Source organism: Euleptes europaea, chromosome 7 (assembly GCF_029931775.1).
Source record: "Euleptes europaea isolate rEulEur1 chromosome 7, rEulEur1.hap1, whole genome shotgun sequence".
Classification (NCBI taxonomy): Eukaryota; Metazoa; Chordata; class Lepidosauria; order Squamata; family Sphaerodactylidae; genus Euleptes; species Euleptes europaea.
Window position 1 is genome coordinate 23,335,229 of NC_079318.1, and position 26,138 is coordinate 23,361,366.

The 26,138-nt window shown below is 44.2% G+C and overlaps 1 protein-coding gene across 1 annotated transcript; it reads left to right on the plus strand.

Moving 5' to 3' along the window:
- The first annotated feature begins 1,593 nt into the window (after nt 1-1,593).
- Nucleotides 1,594-25,840, plus strand: C7H1orf198 (chromosome 7 C1orf198 homolog). Its single transcript, XM_056853271.1, has 4 exons — nt 1,594-1,941; nt 13,612-13,662; nt 23,169-23,714; nt 25,581-25,840. Exons 1-4 carry the CDS (start codon nt 1,594-1,596, stop codon nt 25,635-25,637), a joined length of 1,002 nt encoding a protein of 333 aa, XP_056709249.1. The 3' UTR covers nt 25,638-25,840.
- The last annotated feature ends 298 nt before the right edge of the window (nt 25,841-26,138 follow it).

Below are 26,138 nucleotides of genomic sequence, written 5' to 3' on the forward strand. Positions count from 1 at the left end.
TTGAATAGAAGCTATTCCTGTCCACGGGAGGGGGTGAATCACCAGTCTTAGATCCTTCTGAGCTAGAGATCTGCCAGGATCCACAAAGGGCCGGACCAAATGATTTCACGGGCCTTAAACGGCCCCCGGGCCTGACGTTCCCCACCCCTGCTGTAGAGATTGTGTGTGTGTGCGCCACTCCGCACCCCCCCCCTTGCTGATTCCTCCCGCTCGGCTCCGTTCCTTGAAAGGAAGGAGAGTGAAGGGGAGGAGAAAGGAACTGGGGGCGGAGCCAGGGCCGGGGGCAGAGCCAAGGCCGGGGGGCGGAGCATCGGGCTGAAGAGAGGCGGGGAGCCCGGCTCAGTCCCCAGCACAAGAGCCGCAGGGAGGGAGAGAGGGAGGCGGTGGTGGCGGCGGCCCCTCTCCATGGCGTCGGCGATCGCGGCCTCCCGCACGGCTGTCCTGGGCGGCAAGGTTTTTTAAGAGAAGGAAAATACAAATTTTATATTTTAGTGATATAAATTTACTATATTTTATAGTATATAAATTTACTATATTTTAGTGATATAATATATAGATATAGTGATATAGTCACATGGTGAAGATATAGATATAGATATATATGATATAGTCACTATAAAGATATAGTGATGTATCTATAGATATAGTGGTATATATAGATATAGTGATATAGTCACATGGTGAAGATATATATATATAGTCACTATATAGATATAGTGATATATCTATAGATATAGTATATAGGTATAGTGATACAGTCACTATATAGATATAGTGATGTATCTATAGATATAGATATAGTGATATAGTCACATGGTGAAGATATATATATATAGTCACTATATAGATATAGTGATATATCTATAGATATAGTATATAGGTATAGTGATACAGTCACTATATAGATATAGTGATGTATCTATAGATATAGATATAGTGATATAGTCACATGGTGAAGATATATATATGATATAGTGATATAGTCACTATATAGATATAGTGATATATCTATAGATATAGTATATAGATATAGTGATACAGTCACTATATAGATATAGATATAGTGATGTATCTATAGATATATAGTGATATAGTCACATGGTGAAGATATATATATATATATATATATGATATAGTGATATAGTCACATAGTGAAGATATATATATATATATATATATATATATATATATATATATATATATATATATATATATATATATATATATATATATATATATATATATATAGTCACTATATAGATATAGATATAGTGGTATATGTAGATATAGTATATAGATATAGTGATATAGTCACATGGTGAAGGGAGAAACACTGGTGTGACAGCGCATGTGTAGAATACAGGAAATCTGTGCAATAGCAAGGCTATGCGATGGTTTTCCTACTGCGCGCCACTCCGCTGATTCCGCCCGCTGGGCTCCGTTCCTTGAAGGGGAGGAGAAAGGAACGGGGGGCGGAGCCAGGGCCGGGGGGCGGAGCGTCGTGCTGAAGGGAGGCGGGGAGCCCGGGCCCGTTCCCTCACAAGAGCCGGAGGGACGGAGAGAGGGAGGCGGTGCCGGCGGCGTCCCCTGCCCATGGCGTCCATGGCGGCGGCGATCGCGGCGTCCCGCACGGCGTCCCTGGGCGGCAACCGGCCGCTGGACGAGCGGGAGCGCAAGCGCTTCAGCTACTTCTCGTCGCTGAGCCCCATGGCGCGCAAGATCATGGCGGAGAAGGAGCGCATCCGCCAGCGCTACGGGCCCGACTGGGAGCGCCTGCCGCCCGCGCAGCAGGACGACCTCATCGACCGCGGCCTGGTGGAGCCCCGCGTCCAGGCCCGCTACGCCGCGCACCGCGGCGCCCCCGCCGCCCCCGCCCCCGCCGCCTGCTACCCCAGCCTCCGCCTCCACACCGGCCAGAAGGTGGTGCGCTTCGGCGACGAGGTGAGGCCGCGCCGCTGCGGCTCTTCGGCACATGCTCAGGGGGCGGGGGGCCTGGGGTTGGCCGCTCTGGGTGCAAATCTTCCCCCATCCGAATGCTCAAAGCTCTGCTTATTTTTAGCCATTTAAGCATGGGAGGTTTTGCCTTGGATTCGCTGCTCTCTAGGTGCACATTTCCCCCCATGCAGATGCTCAAAACTCTGCTTATTTTTGGTCATTTTAAGTATGGGAGGTTTTGCCTTGGATTTGCCGCTCTCTAGGTGCACATTTCCCCCCATCCAAATGCTCAAACCTCTGCTTATTTTTGGCCATTTATGCATGGGAGGTTTTGCCGCTCTCTAGATGCACATTTTCCCCATCCACATTCTCAAAACTCTGCTTATTTTTGGCCATTTAAGCATGGGAGGGGTTGCCTTGGATTTGCCGCTCTCTAGGTGCAAATTTTCTCCATCCACATTCTCAAAACTCTGCTTATTTTTGGCCATTTAAGCATGGGAGGTTTTGCCTTGGATTTGCCGCTCTCTTGGTGCACATTTTCCCCATCCACATTCTCAAAACTCAACAATAAGCCCCCCCATGCAGAGTATTGAGAATTCAGATGGGGAAAACATGCATCTAGAGAGCGGCAAATCCAAGGCAAAACCTCCCATGCGTTTTTGTTTTTAGATTCCCCCAATTAATTTCAGTAGGATGTGGGTTGCATAATTAACACAGATTCTGGACCCATTGGCCAGCCTGCTTTTTAGACACTGAGTTTATGCACGGGAGGTTCTGCCTTGGATTTGCCGCTCTCTAGATTTACATTTTCCCCATCCTGATTCTCCAAACTCAACAATAAGCCCCCATGCAGAGTTTTGAGAATTCGGATGGGGAAAATGTAAATCTAGAGAGCGGCAAATCCAAGGCAAAACCTCCCGTGCGTAAATGGCCAGAGCTTATTTTTTAGTTTTGAACATTCGAATGGGGAAAATGTAAATCTAGAGAGCAGCAAATCCGAGGCCAAACCTCCCATGTGTAAATGGCGCATTGAGCCGATGCGTTTCTGTGAAGCTCTCCTAGGATTGAGAGAGGGCAGGGAAAGGCACTTTCACACAGCCCAAATAATGCACTTTCAATCCACTTTCAATCCACTTTCAATCCACTTTGAAGGTGGATTTTACTGTGTGAACTGGTAAAATCCACTTGCAAATGATCGTTAAGGTGCAGTGAAAGTGGATTGAAAGTGCATTATTTGGGCTGTGTGAAAGCGCCCATAGTGTACTTTGGAGGATCAGGCGGTATAGAAAAATGGTTTTTCTTTACTTTGAGGCAGGATTCATGTGAAGGGCTGGTCAGAAATCGTTCTCGGTGCCAGTGCTTGGAGTCTATAGTAAGAAGAGATTAGGGTGTAAGCAGGTACAATGCCCGCTGTTCTCTGACCACGAAATTTGTAAGCGGTTCTGTGAGGGGTATTAATAAGGACTAATAAATGGTTTCCATTATAGAGAACAAGGGTAACGTCTTAGCAGGCTTGAGTCTTAGTATTCCTCACTGTTGAAATTCAGAGGCCAGGTTGAGGAGCGGGCTTCTGCTTGTGTACCTCGCACTGATTCTTGAGCTTAAGAATTTTTGCTTCTGCAGGTGCTGAAGCCAGTGGGATTTCCCAGTAGTCTGTAGTTGAAGATTATTAGCTGTGTCAATAATAATTGCCCCTGTTTTTTAATTGTTGATGAAGTGTGGTTTTGCTGCGGCATCTTTTCTCCCTCTCCCCTAATACTGGAACACGGGGTCATCTGCTAAGGCTGGAGAGCGGGAGATTCAAAACAGATAAAAGGAAATATTTTTTCACACAACGCATAGTTAATTTGTGGAACTCCCTGCCCCAGGATGTGGTGATGGCTGCCAGCTTGGAGGGCTTTAAGAGGGGAGTGGACATGATCATGGAGGATAGGGCTATCCATGGCTATTATTTAGAATGGATACTGGTCATGCTGCATACCTATTCTCTCTAGTATCAGAGGAGCATGCCTATTATTTTGGGTGCGGTGGAACACAGGCAGGATGGTGCTGCTGCACTCGTCTTGTTTGTGGCTTCCTAGAGGCACTTGGTTGGCCACTGTGTGAACAGACTGCTGGACTTGATGGGCCTTGACCTGATCCAGCAGGGCCTTTCTTATGTTATTGCGTGCATGCCGGCTGTAGCTGCCACTGGTAATAAGCACTGTCAAGACTCATGAAAGAAACTATTGCTCCACCATAAAAGAGAAGCTTTGAATGAGGTCATAATAAGAACAGGAAGCTGGCTGTCATTGTTGCATGTTCTTTATGTGTGCTTGCTACCAAATTCAGTACGTATTTAGGGCTGCCCTTGTAGCTTGTCTCTAGGAACACAGGCTAGATTTCCAGAAAGGTGCCATGATACGGTGGTATGGCCTAAAGTTATACCATGTAAGATGGGAGAACCATGTCTGCTCCCTCCGCTCCTCAATGGAATAGGTGGGATAAAGTTGGGGCGGATAAATAGGGGTGGCTGGTGGACTTACTGTGGCAGAAGGATCAAGCCGAGCAAGGAGATGCATGAAAGTATGCTGAGAAGTTGGCCTGCATGTTTATATTGTATTTAAAACCGCCTGTTGCTGAAGGATGGGGGGGTGGGAGGGAGAAGAATGTAAGGTGTTTTAGTGACAGTTTTTTTTTAGTGTACTGCATGAGATCAGCTCACTAAATACAGTTCACTGCATCGTCCATGAAGTCCCCTTAAAGTCCTGCACATGCCTAGGAGTTCATGGGAGGTACTTTGGTATGAAGCGGAAATACACAAGCATGTTGCTGTTGCCATAACTGAGGGGGCACAAATAATCACATTTATGTCACAATGGCAGGGATGCTCTAGGCTGATCTTGCATTGAACAGGGTTGGACTAGATGGCCTCTGTGGCTCCTTCCAACTCTATGATTCTGTGTTGTATGACAGCTATGGTGTCTGTGTGGCCGAGGACAGGTACATATGAGGTCGAAGTGACTGCAGGGCAACTGTAGCTGTGTTGAATTGGTTGTAAATATTTGTTTCAGTTCTGTTACCTTTGCCACCGTGATATATTGGGGAGTCCGCTTCATTAAGTCGCCGTTCTTTCCTTCCGCTGTATCTCCATCCATATGCATGGTACATGCCTTGCAGCTAAGCTGTTTACGTACGTTGCATAATTCATGTAGCTTTTAGAGTGCCACAGGACTCTGCCTCATTTGCTGCAATAAGCCAGCGTGGCTGAATACATTCAGAAGCATCAGAACGAGACACTCGTGAGTTTAACCTCAGATCCGCTTCAGATTTTGTTGGAAACGGATACTGAGAACTTTTCTAGCTGTCCAGATTCGCTGGAGATTGGAGGTGCATAGTGAAGATTCCTTGCAGTGCTGGGTATAGTCACAATGCCGGCTAGTCAGTGGCTTATTAGCTTGAGGAGTCATGGATGACTGAAAATGTTTAAAATACAGAATGGGAGTGAATATGAAACTTTTCCTTAGCTATGAGATCCTGGCTGCTTGAGAGCCAGTGTGGCGTAGTGGTTTGGAGCGGTGGAGTCTGACCTGGAGAACCGGGTTTGATTCCCCACTCCTCCACACGAGCTGCGGAGGCTAATCTGGTGAACTGGATTTGTTTCTCCGCTCCTACACACAAAGCCAGCTGGGTGACCTTGGGCTAGTCACAGCTCTTTCAGCCTCCCCCACCTCACAGGGTGTCTGTTGTGGGGAGGGGAAGGGAAGGTTTGAGTCTCCCTTAAGTGGAAGAGAAAGTCGGCATATAAAAACCAGGGAGCCTTATCTGTTGCTACCCATTTCACATTGAAGACTCTCAAGGCTCCCCTGACCATAGTGTTAAAAGCTTATGGTTACTGATGTTGTATCTCTCTCTCCTTCTCCCGCCATGGTGGCTTGGGAGGGGGGAATTTCTATTGAGGAAGTGTGGGGTGGGGAGGATTTAAATGCCCCCTTCGTTTAGTGCCAGGGTCCCATCACAATTCAGGCCCTAATCGATTCAGGCCCCCAACGGTTTCTTTTAAAGCACTGGTTCCCAACCAGGGGTCCGTGGACCCACAGGGGTCCGCGAGAACTAAATTAAGGTCTGCGAAACAAAGTTATAAACCCATATTAAATAATATTTTCAATTAAAAGTTCTCTATTATAAATATATATATATTCAAATATTATTCTAAGTTTAATGTTTAACTAACAGTTATGATTAAAGTTTATTTTCAAATTCTCTGAATTTTTATTTTGAACCTTGGGGTCCCTGCACCGAACAAAAAAGTCCTAGTGGTCCCTGGTCAAAAAAAGGTTGGGAACCACTGTTCTAAAGGGTGATCCAATCACAAATTTCCTGTGAGATGAACAGTCTTGCTTTTAGTAGGCTACTTTTGCAAATGTGCACGTGTAAGAGAACACAACTGCTACACATCTATCAGAACAGTAGCATGATTGTCTGTTTCAGAATTACAGAGCTGGTTATACTTGGTGTGTGGCAGATGTTTAGTAATATGAATTACAGCAAACATTGAAGAAAACATATCCAGCATGCCTAAAAAAATGCTAAGGGACAAAAGAAAACAACTCAATTAATCTAAAAGTTCAAGCGAGAAATAACATAATTTATAAAAAGAGCATGCTAACCGTTCATTTGTTTAGCAACAGATGGTAGGAAGTTATTTTCTAAAATTAGATTTGAGGAAACATTTACATTTGTCTCTAGGAGTCTGGCAGACCTTTCCACGCTTCTTCAGGGAAGCCTGGCTGCATAATACTATGAATATTCCAAATTCTGAATGTTTTTAAGAGACCTTCTCAAAATGTTGGTCAAGTTTTCCCCTTCTGCCATTGAGCCAGGAAAAATGAGCGTGTGGAAAAAGCAGTTTATTGGGGGTGACACAGAAGCGCGCTTAGCTTTGAGCTTTCAACAGTTGATGGCTATTTGCCGCAAAGCTGTTGGGGGGGGGGAACATCTGGATTTATACATCAATTGGAAAAACACCCGTGTTCTTTCCAGTATGTAGCACAGCTGGAAGGGTGCCAAAGTACATACTGAACACTAATTGGTGTTGCAGCAGGTCTTGTAATTGGGCTTCATTTCCATATGGAGGATTGAAATAATGCATGTAAATCAGGCACTGTTGTGTTGAGCCCTTGGCTTCAGTGACAGCCTTGCAGAGAAGCACACAGATATAAACACTTCAACAGCATTTTTGATTGGAAAGGGGAGACAGGCTCTATTTGAAGAGCTCTGTGGGTTTGAGCATGGACATTTTTCTTTGAACTGTAGCACCCCCACCCCACACACAAGCTGTATGACAGAGGGCTTTGGGACATCTTTTCAATCTCAAAAGATGTTTGTTGTGTGGCTGCTCTTTAAGAAACATCAGCTAACAGCCTGGCTGGACACGCAGAACAAATTCTTTGGAGCCTGGCCCTTCCTTTGTATAGCTTTCCTTCCTGACCTCCTGGAGGACAAAGTCTGACTGAAGGTATAAGAATTAGCAAGACTAATCAACTTTTAAACTTTGCTAAAATAAATATTATGGTTTGAATCTAGCCAACATTTTTCATTAAATCTTGCCCAGTTCTCATTAGAACCTCTGCGGGTCCCTTGATTCCCAGCATAGTCCTTTTGTTGGTCAAAGGGGGCTTCTGCCTCCCTTTTCCACTGTAATAAACTACTAATATTTCAAATACTGCACTATCAGAGTGTATAAGTATTTTACAGATATCTACTTTGTATCACTGCAATAATAATTGCAACCTGAAAAATATGTAACTGAGTGGAATAACTGGAGGAAGAAAATAACCATAATTATTTCCACCTTACATTTGCAATCCTGCGATTCCATTGGTCAGCCTAACATGGGATTATTGATAGAAAACACTGTGTTCGTTTGTTTTAGGATTTCCTATGCCTATATCGTTTATAATAAAGTAATTAACATTAGGTTGTTGATTGATCAACACTGGGTTTAGGCTGATAAATTCTTGACAGCATCACATCTTAAAAACGGGAATAAAAGCTACGTGTCAACAGCTGCTGTGGTGATCAGCTCTCTGTAAGGGCGGCTCCGTGAGTGACGTTGTTGACAGATGTGTCCGTTGACTGCAGAGTATACCTTGCCAAGTGCTTCACATGTGCTGTACTGGCACCGCACCTGGATCACAGATCCCCAGGTGCAGTGTGAAAGCGATCCTGGTGCAGATGTTTCAGCTTTCCAAACCAGAACTCTTGTATAAAGGAGCTTCTGTTTTCTCAGGGTATGATTGGAAAGAGGAAGCCAATAACAGATGGAGACGGGGGGATCCTCTCCCCCCCCCCCGTGACAGATTTTATTCCGAACAGCTTTATGCTAGCCAGCCGTATGCATGTAAAAATGGGATCTTCTATAATTGTGGAAATAATGGGTAAGAATGCTCAGCCTAAGAGTGGAGTCTTCCGTCAAATAAAGGCTGCTTCTGTGCTTAGCAGAACACAGAAGTAATTATTTTGCCAGTTCTCTCTTCTTGTTGCAGACCTCTGACCTCACCCCCGTACTCTTTCTGGAGGTCTCCCCCCTCCTCCATCTGGAACAGTCTTTGGGAAGTATTTTGAGCCGCTGCAAGAGAGGGAAGGGGGGAAGTCCTGCAGTCCAATTCTGCAGACATCAATCCCTTTCATCCACATGAGTTGCCAGTGGATCCAATCCAATCTTTTTAACATAATTAAAGACATACAAGTTCTGGATTTAACCATAACTGAAGGATTGCATTTAGGTAACCACAGTCACTGCTGGCAGTACTGTAACTGCTTCATTGCATTGCCAGAAGATACGGTAAATGTCTCCTCTGGTCATCTGGCAGGACCAAGTTACTGTTCCCACTTTTATTAGTTCCATGACGTATCTTTGCATAGCATTTTATAATTATTTACCTAATGTTTAATATATATTGTGAATTCTGAGCTTACTGAGAATTTTAAAAATGTGATCTTCATTAGTCAGTTGTACTTCGTCTGTGTAACTTTTATACAGTTGTGGTTGTTTCATGCCTTATACAGTATGGGATTTTTTGGCTATTATTTTACCGCCCATAAATGCCACTTCCTCTAGGGCTGCCTTTTTATTATTTATGCAAAAAATTATATCTCAGCAGCAAAGGCCCTCCCAACAGTGCGATCCTGGACTTCAGTCTAAGCCTGTTGGTTTCAGTGAACTTAGACCGGAGTAACTGTGCATAGGATTGTACCGCAACTTGCTTACAATTAAACTACTGCAGCCTAAAAACACAGATGTCTTAAAATAATTTTAAACCACTGCAGTTAACCACCCACGGTAAACTCTAAAACAGCACTGAAAGTTAAAACAGAAATGTCTTGCCTGTGAAAGCTAGCAAATGAGCAAACTAGGCGGACCTCCTCTGGTAGATTGCTTCGTGGAGAGCAACTGTTGATCGGTGCTGCAGAAAAGCCCTTTTAGATACCTTCCTCACCTCAGAAGAAGGTAGGGTTATTCAGAGAAGGTTGGAAAGAGGGGGCTATCAGTCTGTTTCTAGCAAGGTAAAAGAAAGGCCAGTGGCACATTTAAAGCCATCTTAGGCGCCTAAAACGACATAAAGGCTCACTTCTTCAGATTCCCTCTTAGGGGCAGGTTATAAGGAGGAGGAGAGTACAGAGGGTTAATTCTATTGTGAGACTTCGAAGGATAGATCCACTGATTGGGGAAAAGGAGAAATGAAGAGGTGTGAATCCAGTTCTAAAACCTCAAAGCGGGACCTCATTGTACATGTGAAACAGAATGAGCAAATTAGCACTTAGAGGTTTCTGTACAGTACGGTTTTCACTTGAGTTCTCTACCTGTTGAATGAATGAAGAGAAATGCAGTTTCAGGGAGGTGGGCATACTGTGGAAACTGAAGAAACAAGAGGTAACGCAACTGCACATGATAATCCAGTTTATCAATTGTATCTATTACAGTTAATAAACTGGATTATCATGTGCAGTTGTGCTACCTCTTATGTGGCTGGGGAGTGGAGTGGGTAAGAAATCCCTGTGGTGAATTTAACAATTGTTTGGTATATTTCTAGGATGCATTTCCTCATAATGTGAGTTCGAAACAGTTTACAAGAATGTGCTAGAATAAACCTTCAAACCACTTGTATCCCTCCAACAACTGATAGTACCTTAAAGCCATCACAGAGTATTGAGTTAGGTGCTGTGTAGACAGAAAGAGGCGCCTGTTCTCAGGGAAAGGCGAAACTTGCCAAAGAAGTAGTAAGGTTTGATTAAGAGAGGGCTGACTCATGTACAGTCAGGTCCGGAGCCAGTCATTTTTTGGCTAACTACTTGTGCCCCCCCCCCCATTCCTAACCAATTTTCAAAAACAGACATCTGGTAGAAAAATAAAAGCACAAAACTTTTTATAAGACATTATAATTAATTATGAAGGAGCCCCGTGATGCAGCGTGGAAAGCTGCAGTACTGCAGTCCAGGCTCTGCTCACGACCTGAGTTCAATCCCGACGGAAGTTGGTTTCAGGTAGCCGGCTCAAGGTTGACTCAGCCTTCCATCCTTCCGGCTCAAGGTTGACTCAGCCTTCCATCCTTCCGAGGTGGGTAAAATGAGTACCCAGCTTGCTGGGGGTAAAGGGAAGATGACTGGGGAAGGCACCGGCAAACCACCGCATAAACAAAGTCTGCCTAGTAAACGTCGGGATGTGACATCGCCCCATGGGTCAGGAATGACCCGGTGCTTGCACAGGGGACCTTTACCTTTATAATTAATTATATTCCATAGCACTGTTGTGGTACTTACCTTAAAATAAAAAATATATAAATTGTCAGTTGCGTTTTTTTTTCTTCCAATAAAAAAAACGGTTTTTAAAACTGTGCCCCTCGGGCCAGTTCTGCACCCCTCTGAGGTCAGCGCCCTAGGCGACCGCCTAGTTCGCCTAGGCCTAATGGTAGCGCTGGCCCTGTGTACAGTTCGCCTGTGCAGGTGTGCAAGTGTATTGAAAAGAACCCATGTACACTGTTGCACAAACCCTGTAAAGACTCTGCCTGAGAGGTTCACGTGCTTCGATTGGGAAATTTTGATAATTCACTGCAAATTTTAGTTTCCCAGTGATTGAGTGCTTGCACAATTACCATTCATGATGCTGCCTGCAGGTTTTTCCCCCTACTTGTTTGTAGTGACATCTGCATGGGTATGATTATGTATGTTACAGCAGTAAAAGGAGCTGGTATACAGAGTTTCAAAACCTTCCTGTCCCGTTCACCCAAGCACTTTCTTCCAGGTTTTCCTGGTAGCTCTGTAAGAAGTCTTCAGTTGCCAACAGAGAGATCTTTTGTGTTGATTTGGGTAACAGAGCAGTTATTCGGAGCTGACAGTCAGATCTTCTATGTCATTCACTGCCGGGGGGGAAAAAAGATGCCGCTGTCTCTGGCAATTTTAAAATGCGGATGCCTTTTTCCTAACATGGTGCCTCAATGTCTGTTGTAGTTTGATGCATACTTTTATGTATTTGATGCTTTACAGCTGGCTGCAGAGGTCAGCTCTGTCACTGGATTCTTGTTTCTGGATGGCATGAGTTCAAATGTTCGGAAACCGGCAGCGAGGGACTCATCTCCTTAAATATGCAGCAGGCCTCAGTCCTGGCGTCCCCTTGGGAGCAGCGTTCTGCTTCTTACATGTTGGAAGCAAAAGTTCTATTTTGATCACTTAAGCAACCCCAAAGCATTTATTCTAAACTGTTCTTCAATGTTTATCAGAGTATTTAAAGCAGGGCTATTTCAATTTTTTGGGTCACATTATGAGAAGACAAGAGTCATTAGAAAAGACAGTCACGCTAGGAAAAGTTGAGGGCAGCAGGAAAAGAGGAAGACCCAATAAGAGATGGATTGACTCAATAAAGGAAGCCACAGCCCTCAGTTTGCAGGATCTGAGCAAGGCTGTCAAAGACAGGACATAGATTTGTAGGGTCACCATGAGTCGGAAGCGACTTGACGGCACTTAACACACACACACATTTCCATTTTCCTGATCCCTGAAGGGATGCATAACACTGCTAGCCTACTGTTAGCGCTGTTAGTTTTACCAGTCTAAGGGGAGGGGGCGTGGCTCAGTGGTAGAGCATTTGCATGGCGTGCAGGAGGTCCCAGGTTCAATCCCTAGCATCTCCAGTTAAAGGGACTAGGCAAGTAGATGATGTGAAGGACCTCCGCCTGAGAGCCTGGAGAGCCGCTGCTGTGTGAGTAGACAATGCTGACTTTGATGGACCGAGGGTCTGATTCAGTATAACGCAGCTTCATGTGTATACTGAAAAGACCACATAACCTGGAACAGTCTAGTAAGGGATGCATTCACACATTGCTGGATATTGCACTACTGTTACACTAGAGCAGTCATTTGCAGCTGGATTGTGTTGTCCACACAAGAAAATCCAGGTGTAGATAATTGTTATAGTGCAGTGATACAACAGTATCCAACAACGTGTGGATGCAGCCATGCTTCAAGTATGGACTAAGTGAAAATGTTAAAGGTGAACAGATATGTGATCCCTGTAGCTGCCCTAGCTTTTCAAAATCCCCTCTCCCTGAAGAGATGCCAAAGCTTGAGCTTCACTGTCTTCCTGAATAGGAGTAAGTAATCTTGATTCAAATTAATCATTGGCCAGTGATAGGGCAAAATGAGCATTTAGTACTTGGAGCTTTAAGATTAACATCTCATTATCCACATCAAGCCTTCAGGGTTGGTGCAAACTGCAAAATCAAATAGGGTGCTTCTGGGAAGCTTTCTGAGGGATTTGTCACATCTTTAGGGTCAAGTTCAGATAGAGGATGTTCTTCTGCAGATCTCAGGGATTCCAGGAGCATAATAGAGCTAACAGAAGTAGCTAACAACATTTTCAATACTGTGTGTGTGTGAAGTGCCGTGAAGTCGTAGCCGACTTATGACGACCCCTTTTTGGGGTTTTCATGGCAAGAGACTAACGGAGGTGGTTTGCCAGTGCCTTCCTCTGTACAGCTACCCTGGTATTCCTTGGTGGTCTCCCATCCAAATACTAACCAGGGCTGACCCTGCTTAGCTTCTGAGATCTGACGAGATCAGGCTAGCCTGGGCCATCCAGGTCAGGGCTTTCCATCCCTTTGTTCCCGTTAATCCATCAAAACTAGTGGTGCTAGAGAAGGGGAGATAATTTTGTGCTGTTCTGTCATTTAAGCCACAGAAGGTCATACCCACATTTTAGTTTTTTGGTGTTTTTTTTTTTTGGAGCTCGCCTATGGGTGATAAATGAGCCCCGAATAGCCCTGATAGGGCTATGTTTAGGCTAAAAACAAAGGAGGCGGTAGAATGTTTTACTTATTAATTCAGCAGATCTTGAAAGAGTCTTTGAAACTGGAATGCATCAACTTTTAATATCCTTATGCAGAGAGAAATCCCACATTAAGGGTATGAAGTGTTATTGAGCGATACAGAAAACTGTTAGGAATAATTTTATTCAGAAGATGAATATATAAAACTTGTGTTTGATTCAGGGATTTCAGCGTACATTAAATTGTGGATTTGTTGGTTGAGGTGGCGTGAGGGCTCTTCTTTTCCAGATGTTGCATCTTAGTTACATGTCTGAATGTTTTTGTGTTCAGAAGTGTGCATGCTAACTTGTGCATAATTTCCATTTCATTTCAGGATATAACCTGGCAAGATGAACACTCGGCTCCTTTCTCCTGGGAAACCACGGTAATTTTGCAAATCAATTTTATTCTTCCTGGTTGTTGTTATTTTACCTTGGGATTTTTAATGAGTGTAATTGGTAAAAACCGGTTTCCACTTCATTTATACCGAAGCCAGATTATACCATTATTTCAGTTGAGAAAGGATTCACAGTAGAGGGCAACTCCTTTCTGCCTGTTCCATGGTGGTAATATTGTATGAGGTTCTTTTTTGGGAACGTGCATTTTTGCAAATTCCCACTACCACCTTGGTAGGGAGCCCAAGTGACCCCTGGTAAGCCCCGGCAGTTGAAGAAGTTGCATTGCTAATATGCGCAGGACCAGGAAAAAAACTGCACTTCCCCCATGTGCATGACATCCCCCCTGCTCTGACTGTGATCTTTCCAAAATATCATAATAAAGTAAGTTTAGGGAAGGTTACAGAAAAACCTGGAAAGCGCATGAATGCACCATGTTGCTGTGTGGAAGCCAGCAGAAAAACCTGCTGTGCATTAGCATTCAGGCTGGACCAAAACCCTAGCGTGGAAGCGACCAAAGACAGAAGCAGTTTTGTTCTGGTTTTCAGTGCTCCGTTGTCCTCGTTGGCTTTGTCTGAAGAGGCAGCATCTTGATTTGACTTCAGAAACATTTATTTTTTTTTATTTTAGGGATCTTTTAATAAACAAATGGAGGATTCTCTGCTGACTTTGTGTTTTCTTTACCCCGCTCATACCTCAGTGGTTGTGTAATAGTCTGGAACGTAATGTTCTCAGTCAATTCAGTCAGCCAGGGGTTCTTATTTTCTGTCACTGAGCTGGTCTTTGGCTTCTTGGTTTATTAGCTTATGCTTAATATATATGTATTAAGCATAATATATTTGTTTGACAAACTCATTCTACAAGTTTTGTTTCAGTAGCTTACCAGTTTGTTCTTTTTTTCTTTTGTTTAGAAGTTGCCAAGACAAACAGCTTGTTTTGGCCGTGCATGCTATGTATTTAATGAAATACCGCGCATTCTCCACGAGTGAATAAGATATAAAAAGAACTCTGCAGTTCTTGTGGTCTTCTCCATTTTTAGTACAGGCTTGGTGAGTTTGATGCGTTGTGATGAGGACAGCCTTGAATGAGGACAGCCTTGGGGGTTTTGCACTCTTCTGGTTCTCTTTGCCACCAGGGTAGCCTTGGGCAGCACAGAGAGCCCTAAGTGAAGCTGCCAAAGGGCCTCTCTGGGAGAGCCAAGACGCGGCTTTCATGAGCTTCCTTCTAGCCTGAGTGCAAATGGCCATTTCTCAGGCTAGAAGAGAAACGGAGGCCAAGACAGACAGTGGGGGTAGTGCGCAAGCAGAATGTAACTGGCAGTGGCACCAGAAAGAAAGTCACAGACTACCAGCATTGCCAATATGGAGTTTGGAAACCTTTCTGAAATGTCTTTTTAGCTAATGCAAAGTTTTAGTCAAGAGCAGGGGTGTCTAACTCAGTTACGAGGGCTGGATATGACATAAATGTCACTAGGCCAGGCCTCCACAGCCCAGATTGAGAGTGTGTGGGGGGTGGGCTGCCTCGGCTGGCTCGCGGGACGGATAAGAGCTCTCAAGGGGCCGGATCCGGCTGTTGGGCCTTATGTCTGACACCCCTGATCTAAAGTATGAGTGTCAAACATACGGCCCGTGGGCTGAATCCGGCCCCTTGAGAGTTCTTACCTGGCCCGCAAGCCAACCAAGGTAGCTACCCCCTTCCACTCCTGAGGTGTCAATAATCAAAGATGGTTAAATAAAAGAAAATACTGTAAGAGTGTTATTGTTTTTAAGCATGTTTGTATTTTAAGTAAAAATGAAGTAAAAAAATAATATCATTAATTGGTTTTGCCTGTGCCTACTATAAAGTTTCTATCTCCGATCCCTGGCATTAAATTTTATGGAACACATGGCCCGGCCCAACCAAGTAACATTTATATCACATCCGGCCCTCGTAATGAGTTTGACACCCCTGGTCTAGAGTGTCCTTTCTTCTAGAACAGAGTTTCCCAAACTTTTTGAGACATGGAGCACAAGGAGATGTTTCGCGGAGCACCAAGTGCTCCTTGGAGCACAGTCTGGGAACCTCTGTTCTAGAATGTTTTGTGACTACAATGAAACCTGAGGTGTGTGTCTCATACATTTCCCCCCCAAATGTTGTCTTTTTTTTCCTGATGAGGCCTTGAAATGAAAATGTGGAAGGCACAACCCATAGAAAGATCCCATTTGACTCTCTTCTTTCCTACGCCATTCCCTGCTTTTAGGATTAAATTAGGGGGATGGTTACAGCACAGTGACGATGAGATTGAGTCCAGTTTGAGTCGTACCTCTCTCATGAACTCACTCAGCCCTCTTAGAAAAGCCAGTCTCTTCTCGGTCAGCTCCCCGCCCCCATCTACAATATAGGGTTGATGAGAACTGACCTTGGCTGTGCCATGCAACAGTATCTCTCTGGAAGGAATGCGGACGCGATAAAAGCTACTTGCATCACAGAGATTAGGCTAAAATTACTCTGGTGGCTGCTGCTGTGGGTTCAGAGAATATTATAAAACTGGGTGGAATGAAATAATCTTGTTAAACTGTTTACCGACCAGAAATAATCTTGTTAAACTGTTTACCAACTATGAATAAGAAACTTCTTGATGTATTCCTCCATATGGTAACATTAGCAAAGATAAATTTTGCCAGATGCTGGAAAGGAGCGAACTCTCCAAGCTTTTAAATAGTTGGTTTGTCAAAGTAAGAGATCTATGTGTTGATTGAATGAACTTACTATCAAAATAACAAAAACATCAGGGGAATTAGATAGAATATGGAATCCCACTATATCCAGGATGGAGAACACGCTTAAAAGTTTAGATTCGGTGGTGGTTCGTAAAGAGAGTGATTATTTAGAAAGTTATGTTTTATAGGTTTTATAAGTACTGCTTGATATTTGTTAAGAAGGTTGTTTTTTTAATGTTGTATTATGGTAAGTTTTATATATAGATAGATATAAAATAAAACTGTGCGGAATGTGAGAGGAAAGGATTGTATTGTTAATAGAAACAAATTTTTATAAAGGGCAGAAAAATTTAATTATTTCAGGACTAAGTAATGTAACGTTTGTGGCCTTTCTCTGGTTTGGTTATCTGGCTAAAGTTTCCCTGGCTTGCAGAAACCCATATTTCCACTGCATGGACTAGATATTCTATGGGCCAGGTATTCCAACAGAAGAATCAAATCAAATCACACCTTTATTTGGCATAAACCAACAGAAGAATCTTCGCAGGCCGGATTTATCCTTCAAGCATTGCATCTCCTCCCCCTGCCCAAATGCATAGCGAGAAATTGGATATGCAGTTTGTGTCGGACACAATGACTTTCAGATATTGTAGACTGAATATTCTGCAGGAGCAATCCTCCTCCATTTGTTTCAGTAGGCGTTGCTCTGACAGAGTCCATTGCAATCTAAATTAATCTTATTACCTTGCTGTGGGATTCTCCCCCTTTCTCTAAAGCCATAGCTGGCCCATAAATGACTTAATACCCCATAGAGCGTTGACTAAATGCTAGAGCATTGCAGGAGACATGCTGATGTCACTTCTGGTTGAGCTGGAAGTAGTATCAGTGCATTGGGATGCTGGAGACCCCCCATTTTTCTCCCCCTGCCCAGCTAAGCAGTGATAGAAAGGCCGACTGGGGTCCCTGCACCCAGTGGGAACATGGGAGCCCTACACTGTGGATGGAGTTTTGGGACTTCAGTAGCTTCAAAAAACATGCACATCACCTCCTTGCATGTGACATACAGAATGGTTTAACTCTGATGGGGGGAACACCACCACCCCAGAAGTAGCCCAAGTGGGTAGAAAGGGGGAATAAAACACAAACACAGAAGCCACCCAAGGGGGGGAGTGCACTGTTTTACTCCCTTCCCTTCATTTATTTTCTTTCTTTGTTGCTGGCTCATTCTTTCTTCTGCCCCCCTCCCCATCCCCACTGCTGAGACCCTGCATGTGGAAGCCAAGCGCTTCTTCTCAAGCCAGGGCAGGAAATAAAACAGAAGTGTTTGTGCTGCACCTTTGTTGGCTGCTGGATGGGAGAAGAGATGCCTGAACAGGAAGTACAGGGTTTTACTTCCTGCTCCAGCATCCCTCCTTCTCTCTCCAGCAGCCAACTGGGTGCAGGACAAACCCAAACACTTTATTACAGCCTTGCCAGAAAAATACATATGCTCATATACATACTATATGCTGATACAACATAATCCTTCTTCCTGGAAACTCAGTCCAAAATAGTCTGAATACATAATTACACAACTGATGGACGCCCTTTTGAGGTTAATCCTTATCCTCTTTAGGAATACTCTTAGATTGACGAATTTTAATCGCTGGTGCACAGAACCTGGCTGTGGAGGATGTAACCTGCTTGTTTTCCCCCAATAACAACATCTGCATTAGATCTGCTTGTGGTAACCCTGTGACACCTTTTATTAGGGGAAAAATGAGCTGGAGACGAGCCTCAATATACCAGGGACAACCAAATAAAACATGTGCCACTGATTCCAGCTCCCCTGTCCCACAGGGGCATAGTCTCTCTGATACTGGTATCTTAAAATGACCCTCCAACATAGCCGAAGGGAGAGCCTGGACACGTGCTAAAGTAAATGCTCTCCTGTGGCTTCCTACTTCCAACTGAAACGGATAGGATGCTGAGGCTACTTTGTACCTATTATTCTCTGATGATACGAAGGCCGGACACATCCTCCTGTCTTTCTATGTCCCAGATCCTCTGTTTAATTAGACTTTTAGCCTGTTCGTATCCCATCTGAGACATGACCTGTGGGTCCAGTCCTATTCCAGCCAGCTTCCTAAAGACTGCCTGTAGCCATGCCGATTTGAAATTATCCTTTAGAATCAGGGCGGAAAATCCCACGGGGTTGGTGGTAATTTTAAGACACATTAAGATAGAGGCCAGGCTCACTCTGGCCTCCACCCTCATCATCCCCGTCTCCAGGTGGATGTTAGCGTTTGACACAGAACTAGGGACTTGGAGGGCTGTTCTTAGAAATTTAGACTGTACCCTTTCTAGAGGTGCAAATTGTGATGGAGGGGCACCCAGCCATGACCCAGGGTGCAGGACAAGCAAGTCGAGCGCTTCTCTGCTTTACTCCTTAGGAACATAAGAAGAGCCCTGCTGGATCAGACCATTGGTCCATCTGGTCGAGCCTCCTGTCTCACACAGTGGCCGGACAGTTACTCTGGAGGGCCAATAATAGGGCATAGAGGCGAAGGCCTCCCCCTGCATGTTGCCTCCTGGTATTCAGAGGTTTACTGCCTCTGGATATGGAAAGGTTCCCTTTACTCACCATGGCTACTAGCCTATCCTCTGTCTAATCCTCTGTGTGCCTGTATAATCTTCCCATCTTCCTTTAGCAAATATTTCATTCCTTGGTCATCCAAAGGCTCAACTGTCTCTGTTCTGCTTCCTCCTCTGGATATATTTAAAGAAATGCTCATTGTTTGTCTTGAAGCTTTTAACAATCCACTCCTGAAATTCTCTATTTGCTTATGTAATTACATATTAACTTCTTCTGCCAGACCCTGTGCTCCGTTCTGTTCAGTTCATTGAGGCAGACCTTCCAGTTTTTTAAGAAATAGCATTTTTTGCCTTTTATGGCTTCCTTGACTTGGGTCATTAACCATACAGGCATCCTTTTAGATTTGGCAGTACCTTTCTAAACTTGGGATTGCATTCTATCTGGGCTTCAGTTAGTGTGGTTTTACATAGTTTCCAAGCATCTTCTATGGGACCGACTCTTGAGTTTGCCTTGTAGCTTCCTCCTCACTAGCCTGTTCATTTTTTGTAAAGTTCCCTCTTTTGAAACCAGACGTTACAGTTTTGGATTTTAGGGTAACTTTCCACTAACGTGAATGCTGAATTTAATAGCATTGTGGTCCCTGTTCTCATCTAGTGCAACAACATTGACATATTGTACCATTTCTTGACCCCTGCTCAGAACCAGGTCCAAGATCACTACCCTTCTGTTCCAATGCACATTTATGAGGTCTAGGAATATCATTTCTACAGTATGATTAGAGCACATGTTGTCCCAGTCAATGTGAGGGTAGTTGAAGCTACTTAGTACCACATTATCTGCTTTAGTCACCTCCCTTATTTCCTTCATAGTGAGATTAGCCTCAAAGATTTGGTCAGGTAAGTGATAGTACACCTCCACTTTTAAGTAACAGTTAGGGCCTAGTATCTCCACTCATCACAGTTCTGTCAGGGGATTCATGTCTAGCTCAGAGGTTCCCAAATTTTTTGAGTTATGGAGCACTTTTCAGGAGAGAAATTTGTCAAGGAGCACTAATTTTCACCTAGCACCTATATACTAAACCGAATGACAGTATATTTTTCTTTCCAGTCTCGGAGCACAGTTTGGGAACCTCTGGTCTAGCTTATTCCCCTTCTTGCCCTCTTTGATATACAACACCACACTTCCCCCAACACATCCCTCCCTGCCCTGTCTATAGATCTTATACCCAGGGATGACTATCTCACATTTCCCCATTCCACCATGTTTCTTAAACACCCTCTGTATCAATATTGTCATTTAGTACCAAGCACTGCAGCTCCTCCATCTTGGCTTGGAGGCTTCTAGCACTGGCATATAGACATCTATAATGTGTTTCCCTCTCCAGCAGCCCTCACCTCCCTCGGCCCCTTTGTTGCCATATATAGTCCTCCTTCACTATCCTACTCTCAACTCCCAAGGGATTACCTTGGTTTTGAGGAGAAGTACTTGGCTTCCTGCTGCTGAGCCCTGGTTGCTGCTGGGGTGATGGTGATGTGCTAGGCAGGGAGTAAAATGTTGCCCCTGTCACTCAGCTGATCCGGGTGCCCCAGCCCTCCCTGCTTGGGCTCCTTCTTCTCCCACCGTCCTGTTGATTGGAGCAACGCGCCCTCCATGCCCCAGCCTTCCTTCCTGGCATGTGCCACAGCTATTGTCATCGGGCACTGTGGGGCCCAGCAGGCAACTCTTTGAGGAACCCTGGGTTAGAGTATCAGACTTGGATTCAGATCCCTGCTGAGCCATGAAGCTCGCTGGGTGACCTTAGGTTAGGTTGAGAGAGTGACAAGCCGACCTCGCAGGATTGTTGTGGGGGTCAAATTAGTGTGGGAGTACCATATATATTGCTGTGAGCTCTTTGGGGGATAAAAATCCCTCTGTCAGCTCAACTTGTAAAACCATTGGATGGCAAGGTGTTCTGTCCCAGTGGCCAACCATTACCTGGGTACTTGAACTGGGAAGGGAGATGGTCATGACATTATGGACCAAAGCCACCTTTTGCCCCCCCCCCCCCAATCCATGCAGATCAGCTACAGAATGGATCAAACTGAGAATGGTTTGCCCTTCTCAGTGTGCCCGAAATGGCACCGTTCCTACCTAGAAAACCATTAGGTTAAGTGTAAGTTGCAGCATGAAACGCCAATTAAACTGAAAGAAAAACAGTTTCATCATTATTCAGTCAACTTGCAGGTTTTGCCACTTCGAAACTGGATAAACCAGACTTCCTGCATCCTCTGGGCTGAGTGACACATCCGCACACCAGCCTGCTCTTGGTAGCAGCGTGTTCAAAGCAGCAGGCCTTTCAAAACAACAATAGCAACTGGTGCAGTCATCTTTTCCGGGTGCCATAGTAAGGCAAGTGCTGCCCCTTGAAGAAAGCTGGTTTCTGCTGAGGACAGGCTGATGCGCTAGCAGCTTTTCCTCCTGCTCTTGGGGAAAGTGTGTGTCTGGGGGGAGCCAGTCCTGCGAGCCTTTCTTCCACCACCCCTTCCCCTGGCCCCTCCGATTACATTGGCAAATGTGGTGTTGAACCAAAACGTTTGCCTTTGGTCCTAAGACTTTACAGATCAGTGGCATGGATCTTCTCAAGCTGCTTTAAATTCAATTTAATTCTGTTGTTGTTGTTGTTGCAAGCTTGGGATTGACAGAATTGCAATGCCTCCATGATCGGCTCACTTATTATGAAGATGATGAAATATAGCCTGATGTTCCGATTTGCTTGAGGCCTGAATTGCACAGTACGCACTGCCAAGCCCAACTCTCCTAGCAGAAGGAAAAGCTGGGGTATGCATGAACACATGAAGCTGCCTTCTACTGAATCAGACCCTTGGTCCATCAAAGTCAGTATTGTCTACTCAGACCGGCAGCAGCTCTCCAGGGTCTCAGGCAGGGTCTCAGGGTTTCACATCACCTACTCGCCTAGTCCTTTTAACTGGAGATGCCGGGGATTGAACCTGGGACCTTCTGCATGCCAAGCCGATGCTCACTACTGAGCCACAGCTTGGGAGTGCAAGATGTGACCCCATCTAAGAAAGCATTCAATTTCTGTTTTTTAAATATGTTTTTATTTAAAATTTCCATTAACATACAAACAAACTTACATCCGTTCACAAACATACAGTATAAGCCATCATTCAGGGAGTATATTTTGTATTAAAACTATTGTCTAAGGCTTTCACTGTCAGAGTTCATTGGTTCTTGTAGGTTATCCGGGCTGTGTGACCGTGGTCTTGGTATTTTCTTTCCTGACGTTTCGCCAGCAGCTGTGGCAGGCATCTTCAGAGGAGTAACACTGAAGGACAGTGTCAGTGTCGAGTGTAGGAAGAGTAATATATAGTCAGAAAGGGGTTGGGTTTGAGATGATACTTTTTGCAGGACAATGACTCATCTCAAACCCAACCCCTTTCTGACTATATATTACTCTTCCTACACACTTGACACTGAGAGACACTGTCCTTCAGTGTTACTCCTCTATATTTTGTATTATTTGCTAAAATCTTACTAATCATTTGTTTAATCAAAATTCAGCTAAACTCCTTTATTATTATTCCCACTGCTTCCCAAACTATACTCATACTTAATGTTTTGTACTTTCCAGACTGTTTTTGTCTCGTGTTGTGTTATGATTTCCTTTGTGAATTGATGCTGTATACCTCTGATAAACTTTATCAATTCTTTAAAGTAAATGAAACCTGTTGAATCTTTCACCCCAAGTTAACCTAAGCCCTGTATACCTGAAGAAGGGACCTGTGACTCACGAAAGCTCATACCCTTCCAGAAATTTTGTTAGTCTTTAAGGTGCTACTGGACTCTTGCTCTTTTCCCCTGTGTAGGTATATAGGTATATTTTAGCTTCTTCCCTCAGGGCTAGCAGAATGAGTGATGCCCCAAAGAAGCAATTGCACTGCAAATCTACATAAATCGCACAATTAATGTAGGTTGTACAATTCCCTTTTTCTAGGCTCAGATATTGTTTATTCTAAAACATCAAAATTGTGTGCCAATGACATACCCCTTCCGGCAGATGTTAGGCCACAAGCCTTAGTCACCAGTGGCCTTGGCACAGTCCATGAAATGTGCCCTCCTTATCAGCTCTCCTTGGAAATCCTACAGCCCCCCTCTGAAATGTTCTAATTACTTTGCCCGTATGATGAGATTTGAAGTTGCCTTGCTTTTAATCCCCCAACAGAGTCAGATGGAGTTCAGTATTGCTTCTCTGTCGATACAAGAACCGGGCGGAGCGTCGTCACAGAACGAACAGAAGCAGCCGGTCAAAATGGCCCCAGGCCCCCAGATCCCCAAACCTTCCCAAGGTGGTAAAACAATAATCTCCGACGGGTTCATACCAGCCAGGAAAGAGGACGAGGCCTCCTTCTGGAAGATAAATGCTGAGCGCTCCAAGTTTGAAGGGGAACAGTCCGAATTCTGTTCTCTGACCCCTAGCCAGATCAAATCCATGGAGAAAGGAGAGAAGAGCCTCCAGCCTTATTACAGGCAAGAATCCGGTCCAAAGGAGGCATCTAAAGCAGAGAAGCCTAACGTCATGAAGCCTGAAAAATTGATCGCTCCCTTTCTTGCTACTACGTCTGTGGAATGGGAGAAACCTCAACCTGCCCTGCCTTCAGTTAGTACCAGTCAAGCCCTTCCCGGACCAAAGGAAAAACCATCATCTCCTGGGACAAAAAGTGAAGCAGCTGATAGCGGTTTCCTTTCAGACTTGCAGACACTTGGTCAGGTAAAGGCCAGTATTTATCCCTTGCCTAATATACATGAGTGGTGTGCAATCCCTCTACCCCTGCCCCAGTTTAATGGAGTTATGCAAGAAGATTAGGCATTCTGTGGAATGCTAAACCCTAACTGAGTTTCTTTTCTCTTGATCCGGAGATCGAACAAATAACTTTGGCCATTGCATTAATGCTAATGAGCCATCACTTTCTGGAGAGGGTGTTTTTTTAAATCCCATCACCTGTTTAAATGGCCTGGCACCCTGCACCCTCTGACCTAAACAGAATTTGAATGGACTTCAACAGAAGCTGCCTGTGTGTGAGTTTTAGCTGTGAAAGGCCTGAATGCAGAGGCTCTGGTGTGGTGCTTTGCATATGCAGGGGCTTCACCACAGGTGCTTGTCCATGTGCCAACCACATGTGTATCTGATATGTAAAGGGTGAGGATTCAATCATTATGTAATTACATTGCATGTATAAATGACAATCCGCCCGGAGGCCTGTGGCAATTAAGAATTTCCACTAGGCAATTGGGCGGAGAAGCTTTTTACCCGAACTCAGAAGTTTGTCCTTCCTGGCCTGGTTGTGCCACAGATGGCTTCCGTTCACTGCCTGCGTGCTGCCGTTAGGGGCGAGCGGTGTGATCCGCAGATTATGGTAACCGGTGGGAATGTGGAGCAGGCTATGGCTGGAAAGCATCTGATGCAGCCACCTTGCTGAAGCTGAGCAGGTCTGAGAGCCAAACGAGAGGCATTGGTTTTAACAGAGGTGGGTCCGGGTTCCCTGCAGCCACACAACAGCTGTGGGAGAGGGCTTTTACAAAATGAAGGCCGTCCTGTTTGGGCTCGTTACATATCCTCATCATACCCACCTATGCACCATTTGTTAATAAACATCATTATCACAGGATACATTTTAAACACCTAAATCTCTATACATTAACTATAATTAATAGTGTTTAAAATTTAAGCTACCTTCTGTCTAACCCAACTCTTTATGAATGTCTAGTTTGGCCCTGAGTCTGGTCAGTGGCTCTGTAAGCCATCTCGAGGGTCCACGGGATATAAATGTGATAAGAAAAGATGTTAGGAACACAAAGAAGTATCAGTGTCCTCCTTGTTGGACATTACGTGCTAACTTTCATCACCAGCATTGAAGTCTTGGTTGTCCCAGTGATTATATGTGTAGATTCCTGATTCAGAAGAGCCACAGCTGGCGCTGAGTGTATTTGTGTACCCAGGAATACGTTGTGCCCTCCTACGGATCCCTCAGTGGATCATCTTGACAGGAACATAGCTAGGAAGAATTTCTTAATCTGGTTTTAGTTTCAAGGTAGGTATCAGTACGGCTGCCCTGACCCAGATAGTCCAGTCTAGCCTGATCTCGTCAGATCTCAGAAGCTAAGCAGGGCTGACCCTGGCAAGTATTTGGATGGGAGACCTCCAAGGGATACCAGGGTCGTGACACGGAGACAGGCAATGGCAAACCACCTCAGAACATTTCTTGCCTTGAAAACCCCATGATGGGGTGCTATAAGTCAGCTGTGACTCGACAGCCAAAAAATAAAATAAAAATGAGTATGGCTATTCATGTTAAATATTAAGTTCTGGAGAAAGATGGGGAAGAAAGGAAGACTACAAAGGTATAATTCACCTGGAAAGTCTCCCAGACATTTTGTACAGGAGCATGGTCAATCTGCCATTGGTTCTCCTGAACAGGTTCACCCAGTAGAAAAGATGTAGTAGTGTATATTTAATATACTGTAGTAGTTATGTATACTGATTTGTAATTTTGTTATATTCAAGCGTTCATCTCTCTCTGGCTAGCGTTCCTATGCTTTTAATAATTTACATTGTCTAAAACTTGTCTCTTTGCAGAACAATGCAAGCAATGTTATCTTGAAGACGGGATTTGATTTTCTAGACAACTGGTAAAGAAGAGCCAAATAACTTCAAATCAGTTTTGTGGGGAGAGAGAAGAAGCCTCTCTCTCCTTCTCTTCTTTGTTTTGTTACAGGCTTTTATGTGTTCTTTAGAAACCAATTATAATTTTCCAGCTCTTTTAAATGTTGCCTTTGTATTAACACTTTTTGTAAAATCAGATGGATATTTGTATTTTGAAATGGTCCAGTGTTAGTGTGGGGTGTATGTTTTCGTTTTTACAATCCTGCAAAATTATTAGCCATGATGAGGATGGACAGAAGCCATTTCCTAATCATTGCTTATGTGTTAAGGACAAGGAGGGGAACCTGGCTTGGGAGAAATGTTGAAGCCTCTTAACAGAGGCACCTGTTCTCATTCTGATGTTAGTGAATAACAGCTAACTTGGCTACACCAAGAAATTACAACACAGAGAAAAAGTGTTATGGATAGTAAACAATTGAAGCACAAAATTCAAAATACCAAAATTCATCACTGTCTCTTTGGAATAAATCA

What these genes read in the sequence shown, in the direction of transcription:
- C7H1orf198 (XM_056853271.1), top strand. Translation starts at nt 1,594, where the DNA reads ATGGCGTCCATGGCGGCGGCGATCGCGGCGTCCCGCACGGCGTCCCTG. An exon ending in TGGTGCGCTTCGGCGACGAG is followed by an intron (nt 1,942 to 13,611) that starts GTGAGGCCGCGC and finishes ATTTCATTTCAG; the next exon opens with GATATAACCTGGCAAGATGA. An exon ending in ACTTGCAGACACTTGGTCAG is followed by an intron (nt 23,715 to 25,580) that starts GTAAAGGCCAGT and finishes GTCTCTTTGCAG; the next exon opens with AACAATGCAAGCAATGTTAT.